At 41.4% G+C, this 22,871-nt stretch overlaps 1 protein-coding gene across 1 annotated transcript in view; it reads left to right on the top strand.

The window, feature by feature from the left end:
* The window catches only part of LOC122802393 (1-phosphatidylinositol 4,5-bisphosphate phosphodiesterase gamma-1-like), an 824,139-nt gene that overhangs the window by 427,574 nt on the left and 373,694 nt on the right, over nucleotides 1-22,871 (top strand). The window contains exon 2 of the mRNA XM_044072019.1: nucleotides 19,626-19,778. Coding sequence (XP_043927954.1) covers nucleotides 19,626-19,778 — 153 coding nt within the window. The remainder of the gene's footprint in view (nucleotides 1-19,625; nucleotides 19,779-22,871) is intronic.

Below are 22,871 nucleotides of genomic sequence, written 5' to 3'. Positions count from 1 at the left end.
ATTATCATCATATATCTGCCTAAAAGATGTTTCACATATATCAAGGAATCTTTGTATACTTGGGGGAGTATAAGGAATGAAAGTGCTAGGCTGTTTAAACACATTCATATTATTTGTAACATTGTTTGGGAACAAAACTTTTAGAGACAAATTCCTGCCTAATAATTTAAGGTCTTTAATCATTTCTGTAAGATTAGCCTTTCTAGCAGGTATAAATGAAAGGCCCTTATTTAAAACATTCACTTTAATAGATGAACCACTGTTTAAATACTTTACTGTCTTGAATCCAACTATTCCTAAGATTTATGGTTTACCAAAGGTTCACAAAGACAGAAGTCTGCCACCAATGCGTCCCATAGTCTCAGGCACTGGTTGGTGTACAGAACCACTGTCTATTTATGTTGAAAGTACACTGCATGTGCTTTTAGACAAATGTGAAAATATTTTAAGAGACACCAAAATGTTTCTAGAGAAATTATATACTAGAATTGAAAGTTTATCAGATATTAATGACTTTGCTCTTATTACTATGGATATAGAGTCATTGTTTACAAGTATCCCGAATATATGGGGCATTAATATGATTAGAAATTTTCTTACAAGAAATAATTGCTTCACCAATGAAAAAGTACAACTTATATGCAGTTTGTTAGAGATTATTCTGGAAAATAATGTTGTATATTTTGAAGAACAATTCTTTCTGCAATAGATAGGCGTTGCCATGGGCACACCATGTGCAAATAGTTATGGTAATCTATCTCTTACATTCTGGGAACAAACACATGTCTTTTCTGATAAGAATCCATTTATTAGTCAGCTTTTATGGTATACACGTTTTGTGGATGATGTTTTTTTATTATGGAAAGGCAATATATCTGAGTTTATATTATTTATTAACTATTTGCATACAACTACTGATTTTCTGAGATTCACATACAAATTTTCTACATCTGAGATTGATTTCTTAGATGTACATATAATCAAATCAGAGTTGACAGGTTTTACCAGCAAAATTTTTCACAAACCCACGAAGAAAAATACATACCTGCACAAAACCAGTATGCATCCTAGACACATTCCAAGAAATGTGCTCAAGGGGCAGGTATACAGAACATTAAGATTACACAACAATGATAATGATGCAGTACTAGCTTTGAATAAATTGAAAACTGATTTTTAAGAAGAGGATATCATATGGATGAAATAGATAGAACTATTTCTGATGCTTGGACACTCAGGGACTCTAAATGTAAAGCGTACTTTCAATCTTCTAATTCTATTACGTCAGATAGCAGTAATTTGAGAAATAATGCACAAAATAATAGCATTAGAGCGGTTTTTCAGTATGCTAGTAATGTTAATCAGTATACTAATATTATTAAACAACATTGGCACATTTTACATGAGATTCCTTGTTTACATTCTTTCATTGGTAATGCACCTAGTTTCAGTTTCAGAAATAATCTAACATTAAAACAACAATTGTGTAATAAAGACGTCAAAAAAACTACCTATAATTCCAGACGCATAGGTACTTTTCCTTGTAGGTCTTGTACTGCTTGTACACATATTTATAGTACTACACCATATATTCATCCTGTTAGAAATTTTACACTATACTCTCATTCATATGCAGACTGTAAAACCACAGATGTTATTTATTTTTGTTTCTGCCAAATATGTCATGCCTTCTATATAGGAAAAACAAATAGAAACTTAAAGGATAGAATATTGGAACACATAAGAGACATCAGAAATAACAAAACTACTAGTGCGCTTGCTCAACATGTTTTAAACACTGATCCTTCACACTCTTTCAAGTTCTTTGTTTTACAACATATACATAGAAATGTGAGGGGAGGAGATATAGAAAATTTTACAGAGAGCCGAGAACAAAGATGGATTATCAAGCTCAATGCTGATAGATATCCAGGCTTAAATGGTTGTACATCACTGGTTCCATTTCTTAAAGCTAGACGCCTTCAACACAATTGATTTTTTGCATAAAATAAAAATATATATATATATATATATATATATATATATATATATATATATATATTTCTTTTATTATATATTTTGTATTATGCATTCTTTATATATATATTATATATATTATATATATGCATTTTTATGAGATTATTTAATTGTTTTAAATTAGATATGCATAAATATGAATATACTATGCATTTTTATTTATATGCATTTTTTATATATATGCATTTTTAATGAGATTATTTAACTGTTTTAAATTAGATATGCATAAATATGAACATACTTTACATTTTTGTATATATATTTTATATTCATATGCGTATTTTACAATATTCTTGCCCTATATGCCTTTAAATTTTCAAAAGTTGTATGATGTCACTAACTGGAAAAAAATTTTTTTGACTGAGAGTGATATAAAACAAGCAGTTGAACAGTTAATTCTTTGTCTGATGAAGCAATGAAGGTTGCGAAAGCGCTCACCTCTCCTTTTTACTTTGTTTAAATAAAGACGTTATTGTGTGGTACCCGGTATAGTGTTTTCTCTCATAACATAGTACAGTTGTATACACTTACCATAAATGTAGATGTTCGAGTGTACTCACTGTTGCAGTCCTGGTTACCCTCCTTCCAGCCCCCTAACTTCTTTTGACTATACCTCTACTTTCCTTTACTATGCTTAAAAGCCTTTTTGATGTATTTGCTTTTTTGTTGGAGGTATATCTTTGTACTTTTATATTTAATTGCTTCCCATTAGTTGGGCACCTGACTTCTGGGGCAAGAAAAACTGATGTAATGGCGTCGGCTGCATGTTTTATACCCCTGATGACCTGACGTCATGGAAGAAGGGACAGCAACCGATGCAGGACTCAAGACTTTATTAATCAGGCCGACTGAGGGCTACCTGCAAGCAGATAACCCAAATGTAATGATTGCAACAGTGAATACACTCGAGCATCTATATTTATGGTAAGTGTACACAACTGTACTTTTCTGACCTGGCCCTGATGGAAATGATACACATTCATAAATCAAGCTGCAGGAGGGTCACTCGCTGCAGGGATCTTAATTTAGACTCTGACATGAGCAAGTCATGCTGAAAAGATAGACACATCTTCCAGAGACTACCACTTTTCAGGAACAAGCTTCCATTTCACGTGAAACAGAGCCCCTACCTGACCCTCTTCAAACACAACCTAGATCTATGGATGGATGTCTGCAAATTAACTCCTGGGGTGCTGTCCGTGTCCCTCATGGACAGAGGAAGTCTTTATTAACTACTGTAGACCCTTACCTCTGCAAACTTTACTCGCCTAACTACCACCAATTGAGGCAACTTGGGTTAAATATGGCTAGGCTATTAAGGGCTGTAGGGCCGTTAGCTTGCTAACCTCTTGTGAACCTATGAACAATACTCTTTTTCAGATTTTTATCATACAAGTCTAGTAGTATATCAAATGTCCATGTTTGCACCATAATTGCTCACAACTTTTACCAAAAAGATGCATCAAAAATCAAAGGTATACAACTAATTGTAGTATACAAATGATTAAATCCTTCTGCATTTTGTTAATCTCGAAGCTTTAATCTGTTACATGCAAGAATCATCTTTCTCAGTAGATTAAAAGGTAGTGCACTCATCTTTAGTGCAGAAGGCTGTGGGTTCTAGTCCCACAAGTAGTTGGATTAATTTTCCTGTAATGACACTGCAGTGTGACATAAGGGAGGTGCTGTACTCCAGAGTGTCCTGCCCTTCTGATGAGATGTTAAACAGAGGCCCTATCTCTTTTTGGTGGGGGGATGGCATAATAGTTAACATATTTACCTGACAGAGAAAAGGTACAGGGTATTCTCACTAGAAAAAATTGGCTAGGCTTAAAATGGCCCACAAGGGCAGCTGGCCGAGTACCTACCTATGAACCTATAATGAAGGTTTTAATAACCTAACCCAATGGCTTCTCCTTAACCTGCTTACTGCTAAATGAAAAGAACACTAGGATTATACTCTTATCATTCTATTCATTCCCTAAAAAGTGTTGTTAACCTGCTAAAAAGTGGTTCAAGTCCAGTGGAAAGTGTACTGAACTGTAAATGCCTCGTGACTGCCAAGGAACATGCTGATTTGGTATTTAAACAGTAAATGATGTGGGGGTGCCTACAATTAGAATCTTAAATGATGTGGGGGAGCCTACAATTAGAATCTTACGTTGTGCCTGCTGTCAGGAAAGCTGCTCTGTGAGTCTTGAGCATGAGCAAACCAAATACTAACACAGTCAGTTGTCTTTTCTATTGTATACAGATCAGTATTTATTCACAAAATAATTTAGAAAAAGTCATTCTGTGACCTAGATGGCTTACTATCTTGATATAGTTCTGGCAAGCAGCTACAGTCATCAAGTAAATATTTGCTAGAAATACTCAAATTGGGTTTAGATCCCTCAGTGCTTTTCTTCCTTTTTAAAAGAACAACCTTCTGTCTGATATTCATGCCGTTGCCGTGTCTACCAGTATAAAATTACCTGCATCATCTGTTCAGTTTTCATCAGGAGTGTCGGTCTATCAAGAGCAATTCCTGCGAATGCCAGTAGACCAATCAAAAAATGTCAACGCAACCATGGTGCATCCTTGAAGTAGATGTACGTAAGTTTGGGGGATTACCTATTAAGTTCAACAGAATTTGTTTTGTCATTTTTTTTTTCCATTCTGTGAGTCAGCATTTGATGTAAGTGTTATAGACAGATCAACATGATTCCTCTTGATCTCACATTAACTGTGGATTCCGCTAAATATTTTTTGTTAGCAGTGCAGTAAGATATGCAATTAAATTATCTTGCTAATTTGTGATGAATACAGATCAGCATTATGTAGACTTTTTTTTATAGTTAAGAATTAATTTGGTAATTTTCAGCTCTTTTTGAGGTCTTAATTTTTGTGATTATGAATTTGTGATTATGAATTCATGTAAACCTGTTTCTTGTACACTTTGTTTTACTGAATTTATTTATTACACCTTGTCATTGGAACTTTTCTGTTAGAGTCTCTTCTGAAAATGGGCTTTGCCCAAGAGGGTTAATATTGTTAAAAAAAAAAGTATAAATAAATAAAAAAATTTCTCATTTGGCTAGAATATGAACATCACCCTCTGGCACTTCCAGTAAAAATCGAAAAATAGTTCACTTTTCTATTTTTATCTACAATTTTAATATTTTTTGCAGGGTCACTTGGCACACAACACCTTTACTTTCACTGTATTGACTGCCACATTGTTTACATTTATACAATCATTTTGAACCACAAAGCTGAAACACGAGTAAAAATTTAGAAGAAAAGGGATACAAACTAGGAAAAATGCATTCTGATATTGTAACCATCTTAAGTGCCTTTTTCCCCAAACTGTCTCTAACAGTTCTATTATTAGAAAGTGATGCCATACATTTCTTTTGCAGAGAACATTTTGTAAGAGTACAAGACAGCGAGGCTAAATGTTAAACCCCCTACACTACATTCTTTGTCACTCATGTTGTGTCAGGGATCACTGCATTTTTCAGAGGTCCAATTGTACTGTTTTTACTCAAGCTGCCGTATGAAAATTGTATCCATTTATTCTCGTGCCAGTGAGGACTCCTGGGGGTCGATCGTCACTTTTGATCCAGTCTTTTCTCCTCCTTCATCCTTCTCGTCCGCAGAACTTCATAGCTCTCAACTGTCCAAATTTCTGCAGGCTGTCTAGATTTTTGCCTCATGTTTTTGGTCTGTTCCTTATGAAAAATGTGGTTCTCTGGCAAATCACCGAGTACTGAAGGCACAAAGTAATGACATAGATCTGAATTTTAGATTTCGTATTCTTCAGAAATGCATGCTAACACAAACCATGTTATTCTGGCAACTTTCTAAGTTTAAGAGCAATATTTGAAATCTGTCCCTATTTTTGGGCCTTTGTCCCCCATTATTTTAGGCTTTGTCCAGATTTCTCGTGCTAAGCGACTGAGAGGTATGCCATGTACTGTCATCCTTCTTTTTGCTTTTCATTAAATCACCTGCTTTTCACCAAACTCCTTTATTTGACATGTTCCTTTGTAATTTTGGGATACTGCTGTCAGAATCAATAGCATTATTTGTGTATTATGCCATTCTAGTTCAGTCAGCTAAGCATACTGCTGTTTTACACATGTAGCCAGTTTATTGGTTATAATGTACCATACCGATGGTAGACTAAAACCATTGATCAAGCTGAAGTAAACTATGTAACAACAGATGTTCTTCGTGTTTCACTGTTGCAGTCATCACACTTGGGTTATCTGCCTGCAGGTAGCGCTCAGTCAGCCCGAATACCAGACACTTAGTATTTCTGCGTCCAGGTCTGACGTCAGCTGTATAAAAACAGACAGCCGATGCCGTTACATCAGTCTTTCTTGCCGAGGAGCCCGAAGCAGTTTGCACAAGTGCCGATCGGCTGCTACCTGAGTTTTTGTTTCTGAATTGAGTTATCCTGAAGTCTTCTAAAGCTAAGTACCCCGTTGGGGACCCTTTTTTCTTGCTCTAACTGATGTCAGAAAAAGTTAACAATTGTCTTGCCTGTAGAAAGCAAATACCACACTGAGATTTCCATTCTTACTGCATCACCTGTTTAGGCCCAGACCACGACATATCCAGCTGTCGGTTTTGTGCCTTGTTCAGCGCCCAAACTATTCATCATTGGGCCCTTTTTGTTGCTAAATACTTTTGTTCTCGATCTCCGTATTCCGAAATGGCTTTGGTAAGCCATCCGACTACTGATCTTCCGAAGAAACATAAGTATAAAGACATAGAGACAGACCCCACAGGTTCAAAGCTGCAGACAACGCTTCCGTTAAACCAGTCGCCAGTTCGCCGGTACTCAGTGAGGTGCTTTTGCAGCCCCTGATGCCCACTTCGGTGGATTCACAGGCCTCTACCGAGACCTGTTTGGAATCCGGTATGCCGCGAGACTCTTCTTTGACTACAGAACCGGCGGATGTCTCTATAGGGTTGCCACCTTTCATCGTGGCTAAAACCGGAGTAAAGCCACACCCCTCGCGACACCAGTAACTCCACCCATCCCACCCCCTCTTCCACCCACATTCTGCCCATTTTGTGATGTCACAATGACATCACTCGGCGAGGAATGCCCTCTTTTTCCGTTCCTGCTGCCTGCTTTTGGCTGATTTACTATGATTTTTTTGTAAAAAAAAAGCATAGTAAATCAGCCGATTTACAAACTCCGATTGTCTGTTTCCTTTTTGAAACAGAATACCAGAGTTTGTACAGTATTTTCCGGACTACTGGAGAATCAGTTTGATTTCCGAATAGTCCGGAAAAAAAACAGAGGGGTGGCAACCCTATGTCTCTACCTTGGATAGGTCCGGAGCCACTGAGCACGCACCGACTTCTGAGGATGTTCTTTACACTACCAATGTTCGACTCAAACCGACTACTTCTTTTGCGTCTTAAGTTCTGTCTAAAACTACCGAGTTTCTAAGGCCAAGAGTATGTGCCACACCTAAAAAAACCAAAGCCTGTGCACCTGCTCCCTCGCCACAACATCAAATGCTTAAAATGGCAGAGGACTTTATTATGATGATTAGGGGAAGTCAGCCTTCCCCTGCTAAGAGAAAAAGAGACCTGTCCCTAGTAGCTTTAACAGACCAAGAGTCCGACGACTCTGAGGTATCTGATTATGAAGACATGCCCTTGTCTGTTTATGAGGATACAGATGTGGAGGAATCCATTCCCTCTGCTTCTCCTCCAGAGGATTTTTCTTTTGGAGAAACCTTACATACTTTAAGAGAGCATTTCCACAGGGAATGCCAGGACTATTCTTAGTCCAAAAAGAGACTCAGAATTTCTAGATTTGCCACAACATAGGCCTTTAGTAATCCCACCAGTCCTGGATGTTGTGGATGATGTCTTTATGGACTCTAGTTTAACTCCAGATACTTTATCCCTGCTCCTAGGAAACGAGACAGGTACTACAGAGTTCCTGATTCTCATAAATTCCTTTTCAGAAATCCTACTGGTGACCCAGAGGTCATCCCCAAGGACCTAAAGGTATCAAAGCAACTACAGCTAAGAATCCTACCTCTTCGGATAGGGATTCCAGAGCTTTGGACAGATAGGGTAAGAATGTATATACCCCTGCAACTCTCGCCATTAGGGCTTTGAATTATCAGTTTCACATGCTGAAGTACCAACAACATATTATGGAACTTATTAAGCAAAAAATAGCTACCTTTACAGATGGTGCAAAAAATAATTTCATGAGCTTATGCATTCTGCAAGCCAAGTCAGCAAGCATACACTGCAGTGTGGCTTCGATGCCCTAGAAGCATCTTGCAGGGCAGCAGTCTCTAGTTCTGTACTGAGAAGGCATGCTTGGCCTAAGGAGCACACCTTGCCAGACCATGTCAAATCAAAGTTATTAGATGCTCCTTTGAACAAGGACTATCTGTTTGACACCAAAGCAAAAGAGGTTCTTAGAAAGATGGAAGAAAAAGCTAAATCTATGCAAACAGTCAAATAATTCTTGCAAGTACAGCCTCCTAGATTCAGTAGGCATTGCCCCTCGAAACATTGGTCCTTTCCAGCCCTCTCTAGGACATCTCAACCTAGACCCAGGGGAAACAGACCCCCCCCCCCCGACTACATTCTCAGGGTATGCAGAGATCTAAGCAATGGAGTGCCTCCACTTCAAAAACAGGGAGTACTAAGCCCCCCCTTTATGGGAAGAATTCCCAATGACTTCTCAACCCTACTCCCCACCTCTGCCTAACTGCTTGTGCCCCTAGGAGGAAAACTTGCCCATCATGCAAAACACTGGACTTCCATCACCAAAGACTGATGGGTCCTCAACATTATATCCCAGGGGTGCAAATTTTACTTCAACTCACTGCCAACCCCAAAAGGGTTCCCAAACCTTCCTCCAAACTAGTGGGCAGAGGCACAAAGCCAAGTTCAATCCCTGCTCTCTATAAGGGCAATTCAACCTGTTCCTGCGGAACAGATAGGTCAAGGGTTCTATTCCAGACTTTTCCTGGTACCCAGAAAAGAGGGCACTTGGCACCCAATCCTAGATTTTTCCATCTTAAACACCTTCCTGATGGTACCAAAATTCAAAATGCTCACCCTGCAGCAGCTTCTTCCTATGCCAGCCAAAGATGCCTGGTTAGCTACCCTAGACTTAAAAGAAGCCTATCTGCACATCCCTATAAGGGACACGTGCAGAAAATATCTGTATCTACACTTCAGGGCAGGATCTATGCAATATCAGTTCTCTGCACTTCCCTTTGGCTTATCCACTGCTCCCAGAGTATTCACAAAATGCCTGGCTCCAGCAATTGCCTACTGTAGACAGAGAAAAATTCAAATTTACCCGTACTTGACGACTGCCTGATTCAGGCAGATGGTCAGGAAATGCTGCTGCAGCAGCTGACATTTGTAAAAAAATCTGCTAACCTTCCTGGGGTACACCATCAATGAAAAGAAATCAAAACTAGTCCCCAGTCAAAAGATTGTGTTCCTGGGAGCAAGCTTGGACACAGCATCCCAGATGGCATTCCTTACACCAGAAAAACAAGTCTATCTGACAGACTACTTCAGTCAAATGGCCACCAGAACCCAGATATCCGCAAGGAAAGTCCTGCAGGCCCTAGGGTTCATGGCCTCATGCATCCTACTAATTCCATATGCCAGACTGTATATGAGGAAACTTCAGTGGTACTTAAAAAGTCTTTGGTGCCAATCTTCTCAGGACCTGGAAACCATCATTCCTGTCATACCTTGAATAAGGACAGAGTTTCTTTGATGGGCAGCAGCATGCACCCACAACAAGGGACTACCCTTTACTCAACCCCACACCACCCAGACCCTAACCACAGATGCATCAGATTATGCCTGGGGGGCACACCTGGACGACAAGTGCATTCAGGGCCACTGGAGCCAAAGTCAAATTCATCTGCACATAAACCACAAAGAGATGCTAGCTGTGCAGCATGCTGTAACAGCTTTCAGATCCCTACTCTCACCAGGACCCCTGCTAATAAAAACAGACACCACAGTTATGTGGTACATCAACAAGCAGGGGGGAGAACCCACTGATGTTCTTCATCTCACATTGCTGCAGTCCTTACACTTGGGGTAGTCCGCTGTCCTCGGTCGGCCCGAATATCAAAGTATTAGGCTGACGTCGGTCAAGGCGCTTAAGACTGACATCAGGACGTCAGGGTACAAATGCGCATGACCGACGTCATATCCCCAGTCTTTTTTGCCGCATGGTCCTACGCAGAAGCAGCGTTGCAAGTGCCGTTCGGCGTTCTGAAATTTTTCGAATTCAGAGTTTCAGACCGAGTCAAAGTTGGCTAAGTACCCCGTTGGGGAATATTTTAGTTTTTTCTTGCCTCAGTGGTTTACCGGATGTCAGAAAAAGTAAATAACTGTATTTCTTGTGGGAAACAGATACCTCATAGGGACTATCATACTTTGTGTATTCCTTGTTTGGGGCCTGAGCACGACGTTGTTGGGTGTCGCTTTTGTGCTAGGTTCAATAAGCGCACTATTAAGCGAAGGTTAGATTGTGCCAGGTTGGTCTTCGGGAAGCGGTGCAATTATAATATGCCGTCGGATGCTCCGCGCCGCTTCTCAAGAAGCGCAAAGACAAAGCAGCTAAACCCAGGCAAGAAGAGTCGTCCGCACGCCGGTTCTTTAGAGGTGTCAGTGGAATCGGTGGTTCCGCCGGAGGCTTCTCTGGAGTCCCAGGGGGAGACTTTAATATTGCAGGATGTGGCCTCTCAGGAGGCAGGTCAGGCTGAAGGGGCTTCTCAGGTTACTGTACTCCCCTCTCTTCCTAGGGTGGTTAGGCCCCCTCCTTCTGTTTCCAAGGCTTCTCCCAGAGGCAGGCCAGGTTTAGCTTCTGTTGGTGTCACTCCTAGTTCATCAGGATCTGTGCCCAAGAAGCACATGCTTAAAATGGCAGAAGATTTAATTACTTTGATTAGAGGTTCTTTGCCCCCTCCTGATAAGAGGCCTAGGGTGGAACCTGAGTTGGGGAGTTTTGAGCAGGCTTCGGATGTTTCAGAGTCTTCGGCTGAAGACTTGCAGGAGTATTCTCCTTATTCTGATTCTGATGTAGATGATTCTACTCCTTCTGCTTCTCCTCCAGAGGATTTTTCTTTTTCAGAGACTCTTCATTCCATGAGGGAACATTTTAAGTGGGAAGGTCAGGACTTCTCTGATTCCAGGAAAAGGCTTAGGGAATTTTTGCTTTTACCCCAGCATAGGCCTTTGGCTATACCACCTGTTCTGGATGTGGTGGAAGATGTGTTTGCAGAGGCTTCACTTAATCCTGATTCTTTGCCTCCTGCTCCTGTTAAACCGGATAGGTATTACAGGGTGCCTGAGGCTCATAAATATCTTTATAAGAGTCCTAGGGCGGACCCAGAAACTGTTAGTCAGGGACCTAAGGGTGTCAAGGCCTCTGTTGTAAAAATCCGGTTCCTCCAGATAAAGAGGCCAGAGCTTTGGATAGATGGGGAAAGAAAGTCTATACTTCTTCCACCTTAGCTATGAGGGCTTTGAATTGCCAGTTTCACATGTTGAAATATCAGAACTATATTCTTTCTCAATTGAAGTCTAAGGTAGATGCTCTGGCGGAAGGCATTGAGTGTAAAGAATTACAAGATTTGGTACATGTCTCTGAACAGGTGGGTAAGCATTCTTTACAATGTGGTTTTGATGCTGTACAGGCCTCGTCTAGGGTGGCTGCCACTGGGTCAGTTCTTCGCAGGCACGCCTGGCTGAGGGATCAGAATTTATCTGACCATGTTAAGACAAGGATTTTGGATGCTCCTTTACAGTCTGATGTGTTGTTTGGTTCACCTGTGGAGTCAGTCTTGAAGAAAATGGAAGACAAGGCTAAGTCTATGCAGGCTGTTAAAGATTTTTGCAAGTTCAGCCTCCAAGTTTAGTAGGAATTGGCCTGCTAAGGGGTGGGCGTACCCTTCTTATGATTCACAGTCTAGGGGTAGATCTAGACGTGGTAGGGCAGAGCTCACAGCTCCTTCAGACCTAGAACAGGGAGTTCACCTGCACAATCTTCGGGTGAGGGCAGGGGCCAGTCCTTTCGTAAACAGGCCCAATGACCTACCTTTCAGCTGCCAGATCCTTCTTGCCTGGCAGCACCTTTGGGAGGAAGGTTGGCACTCTTCAAGGAAAATTGGAGTTTGATTACCCAAGACAGATGGGTATTGGATATCATACACCAAGGTTACAAGTTTTATTTCCATACCTTGCCTCCTTTCAAAGGCATGCCGGACGTTCCTCCTCAGCAAAGACTAGAGGCTCACAAACAAATTTCTCTGCTGCTTCAAATCAATCCAACCGGTCCCTCTGCCAGAAGTGGGCCTAGGATTTTATTCTCGCCTGTTCCTAGTACCAAAGAAGGGGAACACGTGGAGACCAATTTTGGATTTATCTATCCTCAACACTTATCTGGACATTCCCAAGTTCAAGATGTTGACGTTACAACAGCTTTTACCTGTGCTGGGCAAAGATCACTGGATGGTGACTCTGGATCTCAAGGAGGCTTACCTTCATGTTCCTATCAGGCTAAGTTGCAGGAAGTATCTGCGCTGGCTGGGACTTCTCATTATCAGTTCTCTGCATTGCCCTTTGGCTTATCTACTGCCCAGAGTGTTCACGAAGGTTCTGGCTCCAGTGATAGCTTTCTTCAGGCTAAGAGGAATACAGATCTATCCTTATTTGGACGATTGTCTGATTCTGGCCCAAGGAAGGGACGAACTTCTTCATCATTTACAATATGTGATAGCAGTGCTAAGATGCTTGGGGTATTCTGTGAACGAAATAAAGTCCAGTCTAGTACCCTCTCAGGACATGTGCTTTCTGGGTGTGAGACTGAATACAGCATCCCAGATGGCCTTTTGACCCCGGACAAACAAAAGAATCTTTCTTTACTTCCATCAATTGTCTCATCAGTCCAGGCTGACTGCAAGGACAGTCCTTCAAGCCTTGGGGTTCATGGCATCTTGTATTCTGGTGCTTCCCAATGCCAAATTGCATATGAGGAAGCTACAATGGTATCTCAAAAATGTATGGACACAGCACTGCCAAGATATGGACACTGTCATTCAGATAATACCTTGCATTCAAAAGGAATTTTTGTGGTGGGCTCAGGAATGTCACCTAAACAAGGGACTCTCTGTGACCCAGCCAGAGGCGAGTCAGATTCTAACGACAGATGCCTCAGACAAAGCTTGGGAGCTCATCTAAATGGAAAGTGGGTACAAGACACGTGGCCTGCCAGACTTCAACATCTACATATCAACTTGAAGGAGATGTTAGCAGTCCAGTTTGCATTGATAGCTTTCAAGGATTTACTTCTTCCAGGACAGGTGTTGGTTCTAACAGACAACACAACTGTCATGTGGTACATCAACAAGCAAGGGGAACACATTCTTATCCTCTATGCAGACAAGCAATGATTTTGTGGGAGACTGCTCTCAGTTTACAGCTAAATCTTCAGGCAAGGTTTCTGCCGGGAGCACAGAACTCCTTAGCAGATGTGTTGAGCAGACGAATTATGGATCCCCACGAGTGGAAATTGGATCCTCATGTATTTCAGAAATTGACAGTGTTATGGGGAATTCCAGACATAGATCTGTTCGCTTCTCCACTAAACTACCAGCTGCCAAAGTTTTGCACAAAAAGGTTTCATCCCACAGCTTGGAAAGTGGATGCTCTTTCTTTCAACTGGAGCAATCTTCATGTGTATGCCTTTCCACCTCTGCCTCTCCTCCCAAAGGTACTCCTAAAGGTCAGACAGGACAAGCCAAAGATGATCTTAATAGCTCCAGATTGGCCTCGACAGCACTGGTACCCATTACTGAGAAGTCTGGCAGGAGCCTCCATGGCCTTTGCCTTGATTCCACACCTGCTGTCTCAGGAGAACAGTCATTTACTCAATGTCAAACTTCACTCTCTTCACCTAACAGCCTGGCATATTCTGTTTTAAACCCTGGAGGGTTTCAGCTTCCACAGCAAGTTTTGAATGTTATTTTGGAGGCCAGAAGGCCTAGTACAAGGAAAGTGTACGCAGATAAATGGAAGAGATTTTTATTTTGGAGTGCAGCAAAGGACTTTGATGTTTCTAAGCCTAATTTAAGTGTGGCTCTTCAATATCTTGCTGAGTTACTGGACAAAGGTTTGTCCTTCTCTTCTATTAAGGTTCATGCTTCAGCAATTTCTGCTCACTATGACTGTGACCCACCATTGTTTTCTCATCCTTTGTTTAAGCAATTCCTTAGAGGGGCAAAGAATATAAGACCTCCACGTAGAGCTCCTACTCCTGCTTGGGATCTCAATTTTGTGTTGGAGAAACTCACTCTACAACCTTTTAAGCCTGCAGCTACTGCCGAGTTGAAATATTTATCATGGAAGACTGCTTTTTTGTTGGCCATTACCTCTGCGAGAAGGGTTTCTGAATTACAGGCCCTTATGGCGGTTGAGCCTTTCTTAATTTTCCATAAGGATAGGGTATCTTTACGTACTAATCCTTCCTTTATGCCTAAAGTGGTTTCTAGTGTGGCTTTAAACCAAGGAAAACAGGAACTGGAACAACTCACCAAGCCAGGACAATACCAACGTAACGGTAATTAAAGTCAGCAAAAAATTCTCCGTGAAACAGCTTCCAAAGCTAGTGAAATAGCAAGCCAAGCAGCACAAATAAGTACCAGCCAAGAATAACAAAGTTCTTCTTTTGAAAATAAAGGAGTAGCAACCAGGTATTTCCACCAGAAAACTTTTATTCACAAAACGAACACCAAAATTTTATAAATTTTTAGTATGTAAACAAGCAAAATTTAAAAATTGTTTATAATTTATTCCTTTTCATTTTCAAAATGCTGTTAATGCTAATGCCCTCATTCATTCCTGGGGTCCTTGAAGCGTCTAATTTAATTTGCCAGGTTACCTCTCTAGTTTCCAGATACGTTTCCCAGTCACCTCCCCTGGGGTCACTGGTAACTTGTTCCAGAACAAAAAATTTTAAACACATCTTGTCACATGTTAGAGAGTGTTTAAAGAAAGCATTAGTGTTTTTCTTTTTCTCAATATCATATACATGTTCGTATATCCGTTTTTTAAGCGTTCTGGTGGTTTTACCCACATAGAAACCATGGCAGAATGTACAAATACCTAAATAAACTATTCCCATTGTGTTGCAATTGTGGTGCCCAGATGCTCTCAAAGTGCAATTCCTAGCTGGAATAAATATTTCCTCCGCATTTAATAAGTACTTACATTGTCTGCACGCACCACACTTGAAACTACCTTTCCTTCTATGGGAGGTCGTGGAATTATTAGTGCTCCTTATGCTGGTGTTTTGTTCAAGCATTCCTTTAAGATTAATGTCACGTTTTCTGATAAAGGTTAATGTACTTGGTATATAATTTTTAATGTCTTCTTGTGATGTAAGAATAGGCCAAAAGGTTTGTACAGTGTTTTCAATGAAGGCTGCATCTTGGGTAAACGTGTAACTAAAACTTCTCTGTGTGTCATTGTTTCCTTTGTGATTGTTCTTAAGAAATGAAAGACCCTTACTAAGCAAAGGTGGAAACTTGGAGTCCCTTTTTTCTGTTATCTCTTCTATAATTGTATTAATTAACTGAAAAGGGTAACCTCTTTCTAACAACATATTTGTTAAAGTAGCAGCCTCTTTCAAAAATGCTTCTAAAGTGCTACAAATTCTCGAGGCTCGAATCAACTGACTCCTAATAATTCCCTTTTTGGTGTAAAAGGGATGCGAACTCTCGAAATGTAGAAATGTGTTTGAATATAAAGGCTTCCTATAGATAGTTGATTCAAAATGTTCTCCCTTGCTGTCCTTAGCAAGAAAGATGTCCAAGTAATGAAGTGAGTTACTACTGAGCTCATAGGTAAATGACAAAAAATCAGTTGTTGTATTGATATAGTCAAAGAACTCCAAAAAACATTCTTTAGGTCCCTGCCACAGTAAACAAATGTCGTCCAAGTATCGTTTGTAAAAAAGAATGTGTTGTTTCCATTTGGAAGAGTGTATGTAAGTTTGCTCCCATTTATGTAAAACAATATTAGCATAGGATGAAGCACAAGGGGAACCCATGGCTACACCCTTTCTTTGCCTGAAATATTCCCCTTTAAAAAATATATAGTTATTATTAAGGATGATTTCCATGAATTCTGTCAGTAAATTAATCTGGTTGTTACTTAGATCACTCAAGTTTGTTAAGATGTCAGAGAACCAATCTATTCCTATGTCATGTGGTATACTTGGGAAAAGTTCTATTACATCTATGGTGATCATCAGAACATCCTTATTACAGATATTAGGTGGAATACTAGCCAGGAATTCCCAGGAGTCTTTGCAAACATAAGGGAGTTTTAAACCAAACTATTCATTTGCCTACTTTTTATGCAAACCCCCAAAATAAAGGGGAAAAGATTTTGCACACTTTGGATATACACAGGCAGTTGCGATATTATTTGAGCAGAACTAAAGGGTTCAGGCAGTCTCAGCAGTTATTTGTTTCATTTGCTTTGGGTTCTCAGGGCAAGCCTGTGTCAAAACAAACTATTTCTAAGTGGATTGGGTTTTGTATTGCTTTCTGTTATTCCCATCATGGTAAGGAGATTCCAGCTGGGATTAGGCCTCATTCCACTAGGGCTACTGCCACTTCTACAGCTTTTTAAGGGGTGGCAACTAAAGATATTTTGGAGGCAGCTACTTGGAGTTCAGTGCATACTTTCTCTAAGCATTACCACCTTCCACTTTACTCTAAATCTAGGGCTGGTTTTGCCACTGCAATTTTACAGGGCATTTTGGCAGCTCCTGCTGCTTTATAGTTTTGCCATCCTCCCTTACCTCTGCTTTGGGATTCTACCCAAGTGTAAGGACTGCAGCAATGTGAGATGAAGAACATAGTACAGTTTTGTACCTACCATAAATGTAGATGTTCGAAGATCCACATTGCTGCAGTCCAATTTACCCTCCCTCCTTCCCCTCTGTAGTTAGAGGCGGTTGTGTGGTTTGGGTTGTGAATATTGTGGATATTGTATATATTGTACATAGGTTTAGTGCAAGGGTGGTTGGTTGTTTTTTGCTGTCTTTTGGTTTTGACCTTTCTTTTTAGGGTCTTCTGACATCTGGGGCAAGAAAAGACTGAGGATATGACGTCGGTCATGTGCATTTGTACCCTGACGTCCTGATGTCAGTCTTAAGCGCCTTGACCGACGTCAGCCTAATACTTTGATATTCGGGCCGACCGAGGACAGCGGACTACCCCAAGTGTAAGGACTGCAGCAATGTGGATCTTCGAACATCTACATTTATGGTAGGTACAAAACTGTACTTTACCCACTCTGCAGGCTAGCCATGGCCCTGTGGAATACAGCCTTGGACATGCAAGTCCATCTGCAAGCTTAATTCCTGCCAGGCAAACAAAACACACTGGCAGATGACTTAAGCAGAAATCTCCTAGACCCACATGAGTGGCAACTAGAGCCCAGAACCTTCCGCCTTCTGATTCAGAAATGGGGGACCCCAGAGGTGGATTTCTTTGCCTCCCCCTGCAATCACCATCTCAGCAAATTCTGCACCAGGACACCTGACAGCAGGGCTTGGAAAGTGGATGCCCACGCCTTCCAGTGGGTAAATCTCTCAATCTATGCATTCTCCTTCTGCCCCTTCTCTCAAGAATATTGCTCAAGATAAGACAGGACAGACCAAGGAAAATTCTGATTGCCCCGGACTGGCCACGCCAGCAGTGGTACCCACTCCTGTGCAGCCTGTCACCGGTGCCACCCTGGCACCTACCCCAGAGCCCCACCCTGCTCACTCAGCAGGGGGACAGGTCTTGCATCCGCAACTGCAAACCCTAAATCTTGCAGCCTGGCTTATTCCTTGAATTCTCCCCCAGTGACCAGCCTAAGCAAGCAGGTACTGGATGTCATTCTTGAAGCCAAAAGACCCAGTACAAGGAAATCTTATGCTGATAAGTTGAAAAGGTATTGCTCCTGGATTCAATCTAAAGGAGAGGACACAACTCTGCCCTCCCTACCTCTAATCCTGGATTACTTAGCAGATCTACTCCACAGAGGCCTATCCTTTTCCTCCATTAAGATCCATGCCTCTGCCATCTCGGCTCATTACAACTCGGAGCCACCCCTATTCTGTCACCCTCTCATCAAACAGTTCCTGAGAGGGGCAAACAACTTAAGGCCACTGAGGAGAGCACCCACCCCCACTTGGGACCTTAACTTTGTACTGGAAAGCTCACACTGCCCCCTTTTGAGCCTGCAGCATCAGCCAACTTAAAATTCCTCTCTTGGAAAACAGCATTGCTCCTGGCCATCACTTCAGCAAGAAGAGTGTCTGAGCTACAAACACTTATGGCCATGGAACCCTTTATTATTTTTCATTCTGACATGGTCTCCCTCAGGACTAATCCTTCAAAGTGGTGTCCAGTGTGGCTCTCAACCAATCTATCTATTTGCCAACCTTCCTTCATAATCTTCAAAATAAAGGGGAAAGGATCCTGCACTTTTTGGACGTGCACAGACAGCTCAGATTCTACCTGGATAGGACTAAGCCATTCAGGAAATCTGAGCAGTTACTAAGTTTTGCACCAGGGGCAGAGGGCAAGGCCATTTCAAAACAGACAGTTTCCAAATGGATAGCACACTGTATCCATTTCTGCTACAAACAACATGGGAAACCAACCCCTTAGGGGATCAGAACACATTCCACTAGGGCAACTTCTACCTCTATAGCATTCCTCAGGGGAGTCCCTACCAGGGACATTCTGGAGGCTGCTACCTGGAGTTCTGTACACACATTCACCAAGCATTACCACCTGCTTATATTTTCCAAATCCAGGGTGGGTTTTGCAACTGCAGTCCTGCAGGGCATTCTAGCCAGCCCAAACGCTTCTTGACTGCCTCCACCCTTTCTACAGCTTTGGGAATGAACCCAAGTGCGATGACTGCAACAGTGAAACATGAAGAACATAGTACAGTTGTGTACACTTAACATAAATGTAGATGTTCAAGTGTATTCACTGTTGCAGTCCTGGTTTCCCTCCCTCCAGCCCCCTTCTCTCGCTCTCTTCTTTGTGTATACTACTCACCCCTTGCAGGGGTATTGGTATTTACTTTTTACTGGTGGAGATTTTTCCACCATAGCTTAGCTCCCTGTTGGGGGGGCTCCTGACATTTGGGGCAAGAAAAACTGATGTAATGGTGTCGACTGTCTGTTTTTATACCCCTGACGACCTGACGTCAGACCTGGAATGACATCAACCGATGCAGAAATACTAAGTCTCTGGTATTCAGGCCGACTTAGGGCTACCTGCAGGCAGATAACCCAACTGTGAGGACTGCAACAGTGAATACACTCGAACATCTACATTTATGGTAAGTGTACACAATTGTATATTGCTGAACAGTAACATGGTCATTTTCTCATTCTGTAACTGAAGGCCTTCGACTTGAATATTATTATAATGATAATGTTTACATCATTAAATGTCTATGTCTTTGTGTACATGATTGTGTTTTTTTTTTTCTTCTAGTTGATATCCGTGAAATTAAAGAGATTCGCCAAGGAGGGAACTCCAGAGACTTTGAGCGCTATCAAGAAGATGTCACATTCCGGCCAGATTTGTCTCACTGTTTCGTTGTTCTTTATGGGATGGAGTTTCGTCTGAAAATGTTAAGTCTTGCAGGTACTGTATTCATAACTTTATAGCTTGATAGACTGCTCTTTGTCCTTTAGTGAGTACTGATCTAAAGTTTTGACATGCATTACACACTATCTCAAAACCCAAGTTGCAGTTTTGAGTACCAAACCTGTAGGTTTGAAAGGAAGCATCCTGTCTTCAGTGATCAGTCGGACACATTGCAGTTGTTAGGACCACTAGGCTGATACAGCTTCCCAAGGCTGCACTGACCCTTTCTTCATTCCATAATGCACCAGATATTCCTCTAATTTCAGTTCTTACTTGCTTTTCAAAGGCATCAGTCAAGTCAGAAGTGACCCCAGGCTGCCTTCAAGAAAAAAACTCCAGTATTGTTCAACGGTCCTGAGAGACCTTGTGGTCTTATTTTCTTTTTCCCGTCTTCCATTCAGTCTGTCATTGTGAGTGCTGCCCTTTTTTGTAATTTTTTGAGTAATTTCTTTCATATTCCCTCAGTGCTGGGCCTAAGTCATTGCTAATAAATGCTTGCTATGTTGTGTCACTAATTTAGGAAATGTGACTGCAGTAGGCCTATTCTTCCTACTGCTGCATACAGTTAAATGCCTCTTCTGCTTGATTAGACAACAGGATATCCGAACTTGATAAAAAAGCAAGGAGTGTAAGTTTCCAGAAATCTCAACTTTAGCACTTATGTCAAAGTGCAGTAGAACAAGAGCATCATTACCCCTCATCAGCAGTTTCAAAGCTGAAGAAGAAATCAGAAACACTTTGAATTTTTGATGCAGACTGTGTCTTTCTGTTTTCATAATGGTTCTTTCATCAGCCCATCATTTCTGAAGTCCCTTCTACACCAGGACAGTGTTGCCTGAAGATTCTTTTTAATGATTTTGGTAGTATGGAAGGAGAGTGGATTGAGCTTCTCACTGTTAACAGTTGTAGAGCTGATGGACACTTGCTTTGCAGGGTCAAAAGATCCCCTGTCTTCTAAGCCTGATAGTCATATGCATTCCTGCATCTAGATTGAGATCTGATGGTGCTGACTGTGTAGACAGTACAATAACAAAAAGGTGAATCTTGTCGCAGGGTGGTTGGAGTCTTGCTCCCTTTATAGCTGGTACATTTTTCCCTATCTTCTACTTTCTACTAGCGGTGACCACATCACCAGTCCTGGCTTCAGTGTTTGTGGTTCTTATACCCGTAAATTAAGTGCCACTTTTCCCAGTGCTGATGTTTACACTGCCAGATTAACTGGGATGCATTACCAAGAATCTCCTTCTGGTACCATATCAGGTTTAGATTCCAACATTTACAGTTTCACTGCTCATAGTCAGGATTTCTGCACTGGTGCCCTTCCAGGTGCCATCTATTCTGGCATCAATATTACTGGTGTCAGCATTCCTGCGGTCATCTTTTCAGAAACCAGGGTCTCAGATGTCAGGCTTCAAAACCTAGCCTTCCACCTGGTGGTAGTAAGTCTGACAAAATACTTTCTGTACAGTGTAGTACTTTCTGGCCCATTTCCAAAATTATATTAGGACCTCTTCTCCAGTTTACAGTATCCTCAGCATGTGTGATGCCAAGCTGGTGAACTCTGCGTCAGGCTACTGTTTGTCCTCTTTCTTACCCAGTATGGCCCTCCCTCATAGTTCCAGTCTTCATATTGTTTGCAGTCCTGTGATTTTAAGCTTCCCCTCAAACATTTTTAAAGTGCTTGTGTAGGTTCAACTACTTGCATCCTAAAATAGATCACTCCACAGAGGACCACAGTAATGAAAATGGTTGCCCTATAGAGGATCCCGTATTTAGGGACTTGCTTCAGCTGTTGATGCAACATCGTGGCATTTGGCCAAGTGAGCCATTTCTTTACTAAAGAAAAGACAACATAAAACATGCAGATTTTCTGATAGATGTCCTACATGGCATGATGCCACCAGGACTCTATGGGACAGCTTGGACACTTTATTCTCTCATCCAGGAAGGTAGACAGAAATGTCTCACCTGCCTGAGTGATCTCAGTTTGGACAGTATCACCCACACCTGAAACTTACTATTTTGGCAGCAGCAACTCTATGGAGACAGCTTACTACATAGAGCCCTGCTTTCTGTCCCCCAAATTAACATTTCTTTGCTATGGACAGATTCAGAAATACAGTTTATATATGCAATTATCTCCTTACATGGACCAAACCATTTGATACAAATGCCCTGTTTCCAAGGAGAAATGAAGGATGAGCTCTGCTGTGTTACAGAAGAATTGCTGGATGGCCCATTGAAGGAGAAGACTGGGACCCATACTTCTTCAAACCTTGGCAACATCTTGGTCCATGAAGCCTATAAAACCATGGCAAAGCCTGGTAGAGCAGCTGGATTTGGCATTGTTATCCACATGTAGTCCTGGCTGAGGCTGACTATTCACCGAGGATAAGAAGGTGACCTTTTTAAATTCCTGCTTTAAAGGCCCCCTTCTGTTTGTCCCAGAGTTAGTAGATCTCTCCAGGACATGAAGAAAAACAAAGGGCAATCTGTTACAATTGTAGGTGTTGTATGTCATCCTGCACAATGTATTTTTACTGAGATACAGAGTCAGATGTGGTTTCATTGTGGCCTACAGCAGCAAGTGTGTACTAGGACAGACACAGCTCTCAGTCTGGATGCGAACGAGGTCATGGTCCAGAATTTTGAGGCAGTGATAACATCAGTGTGTCTTTAGTCAGCCGCAGGGTAGTTCATAGCAGTCCCAACTATTAGAATGCCTATTTTTCAAAGAAGGCATTCAGATGGGAGAGTCCTCCTCCACATTCCACAGTTGAGAAATACCTCCAGGAACTGGTTATCAAGGAGATTGTTTCCTGGGGCAGCCTTATCCCCTTTTATATTTGTTCCAGTATTCATCCTTAATCTTAGGAGGTACATAATATTCAGAAGTCCCACAATACCAGAAAGGCTTAGGATATTATAGTTTTTTTTTCTGATGAAAAAAAGCAAGTATCACAGGCCCATCCTAGATCTCAGTAGCCTGAATATATTCATTCCCAATGAATTTTTTTGAATTCTGTTGGAGCATTTTATCCTTCCCTGACTATCAAAAGGAGACTGGATGTGCTTCTTTGACCTCCAAGA

The sequence above is a fragment of the Protopterus annectens genome, chromosome 5.part0 (assembly GCF_019279795.1).
Source record: "Protopterus annectens isolate FY-2018-M chromosome 5.part0, PAN1.0, whole genome shotgun sequence".
In the NCBI taxonomy this organism is placed as follows: Eukaryota; Metazoa; Chordata; order Ceratodontiformes; family Protopteridae; genus Protopterus; species Protopterus annectens.
Note: the sequence above shows the minus strand (reverse complement) of the source record. Positions and strands in the feature narration are given on the sequence as shown.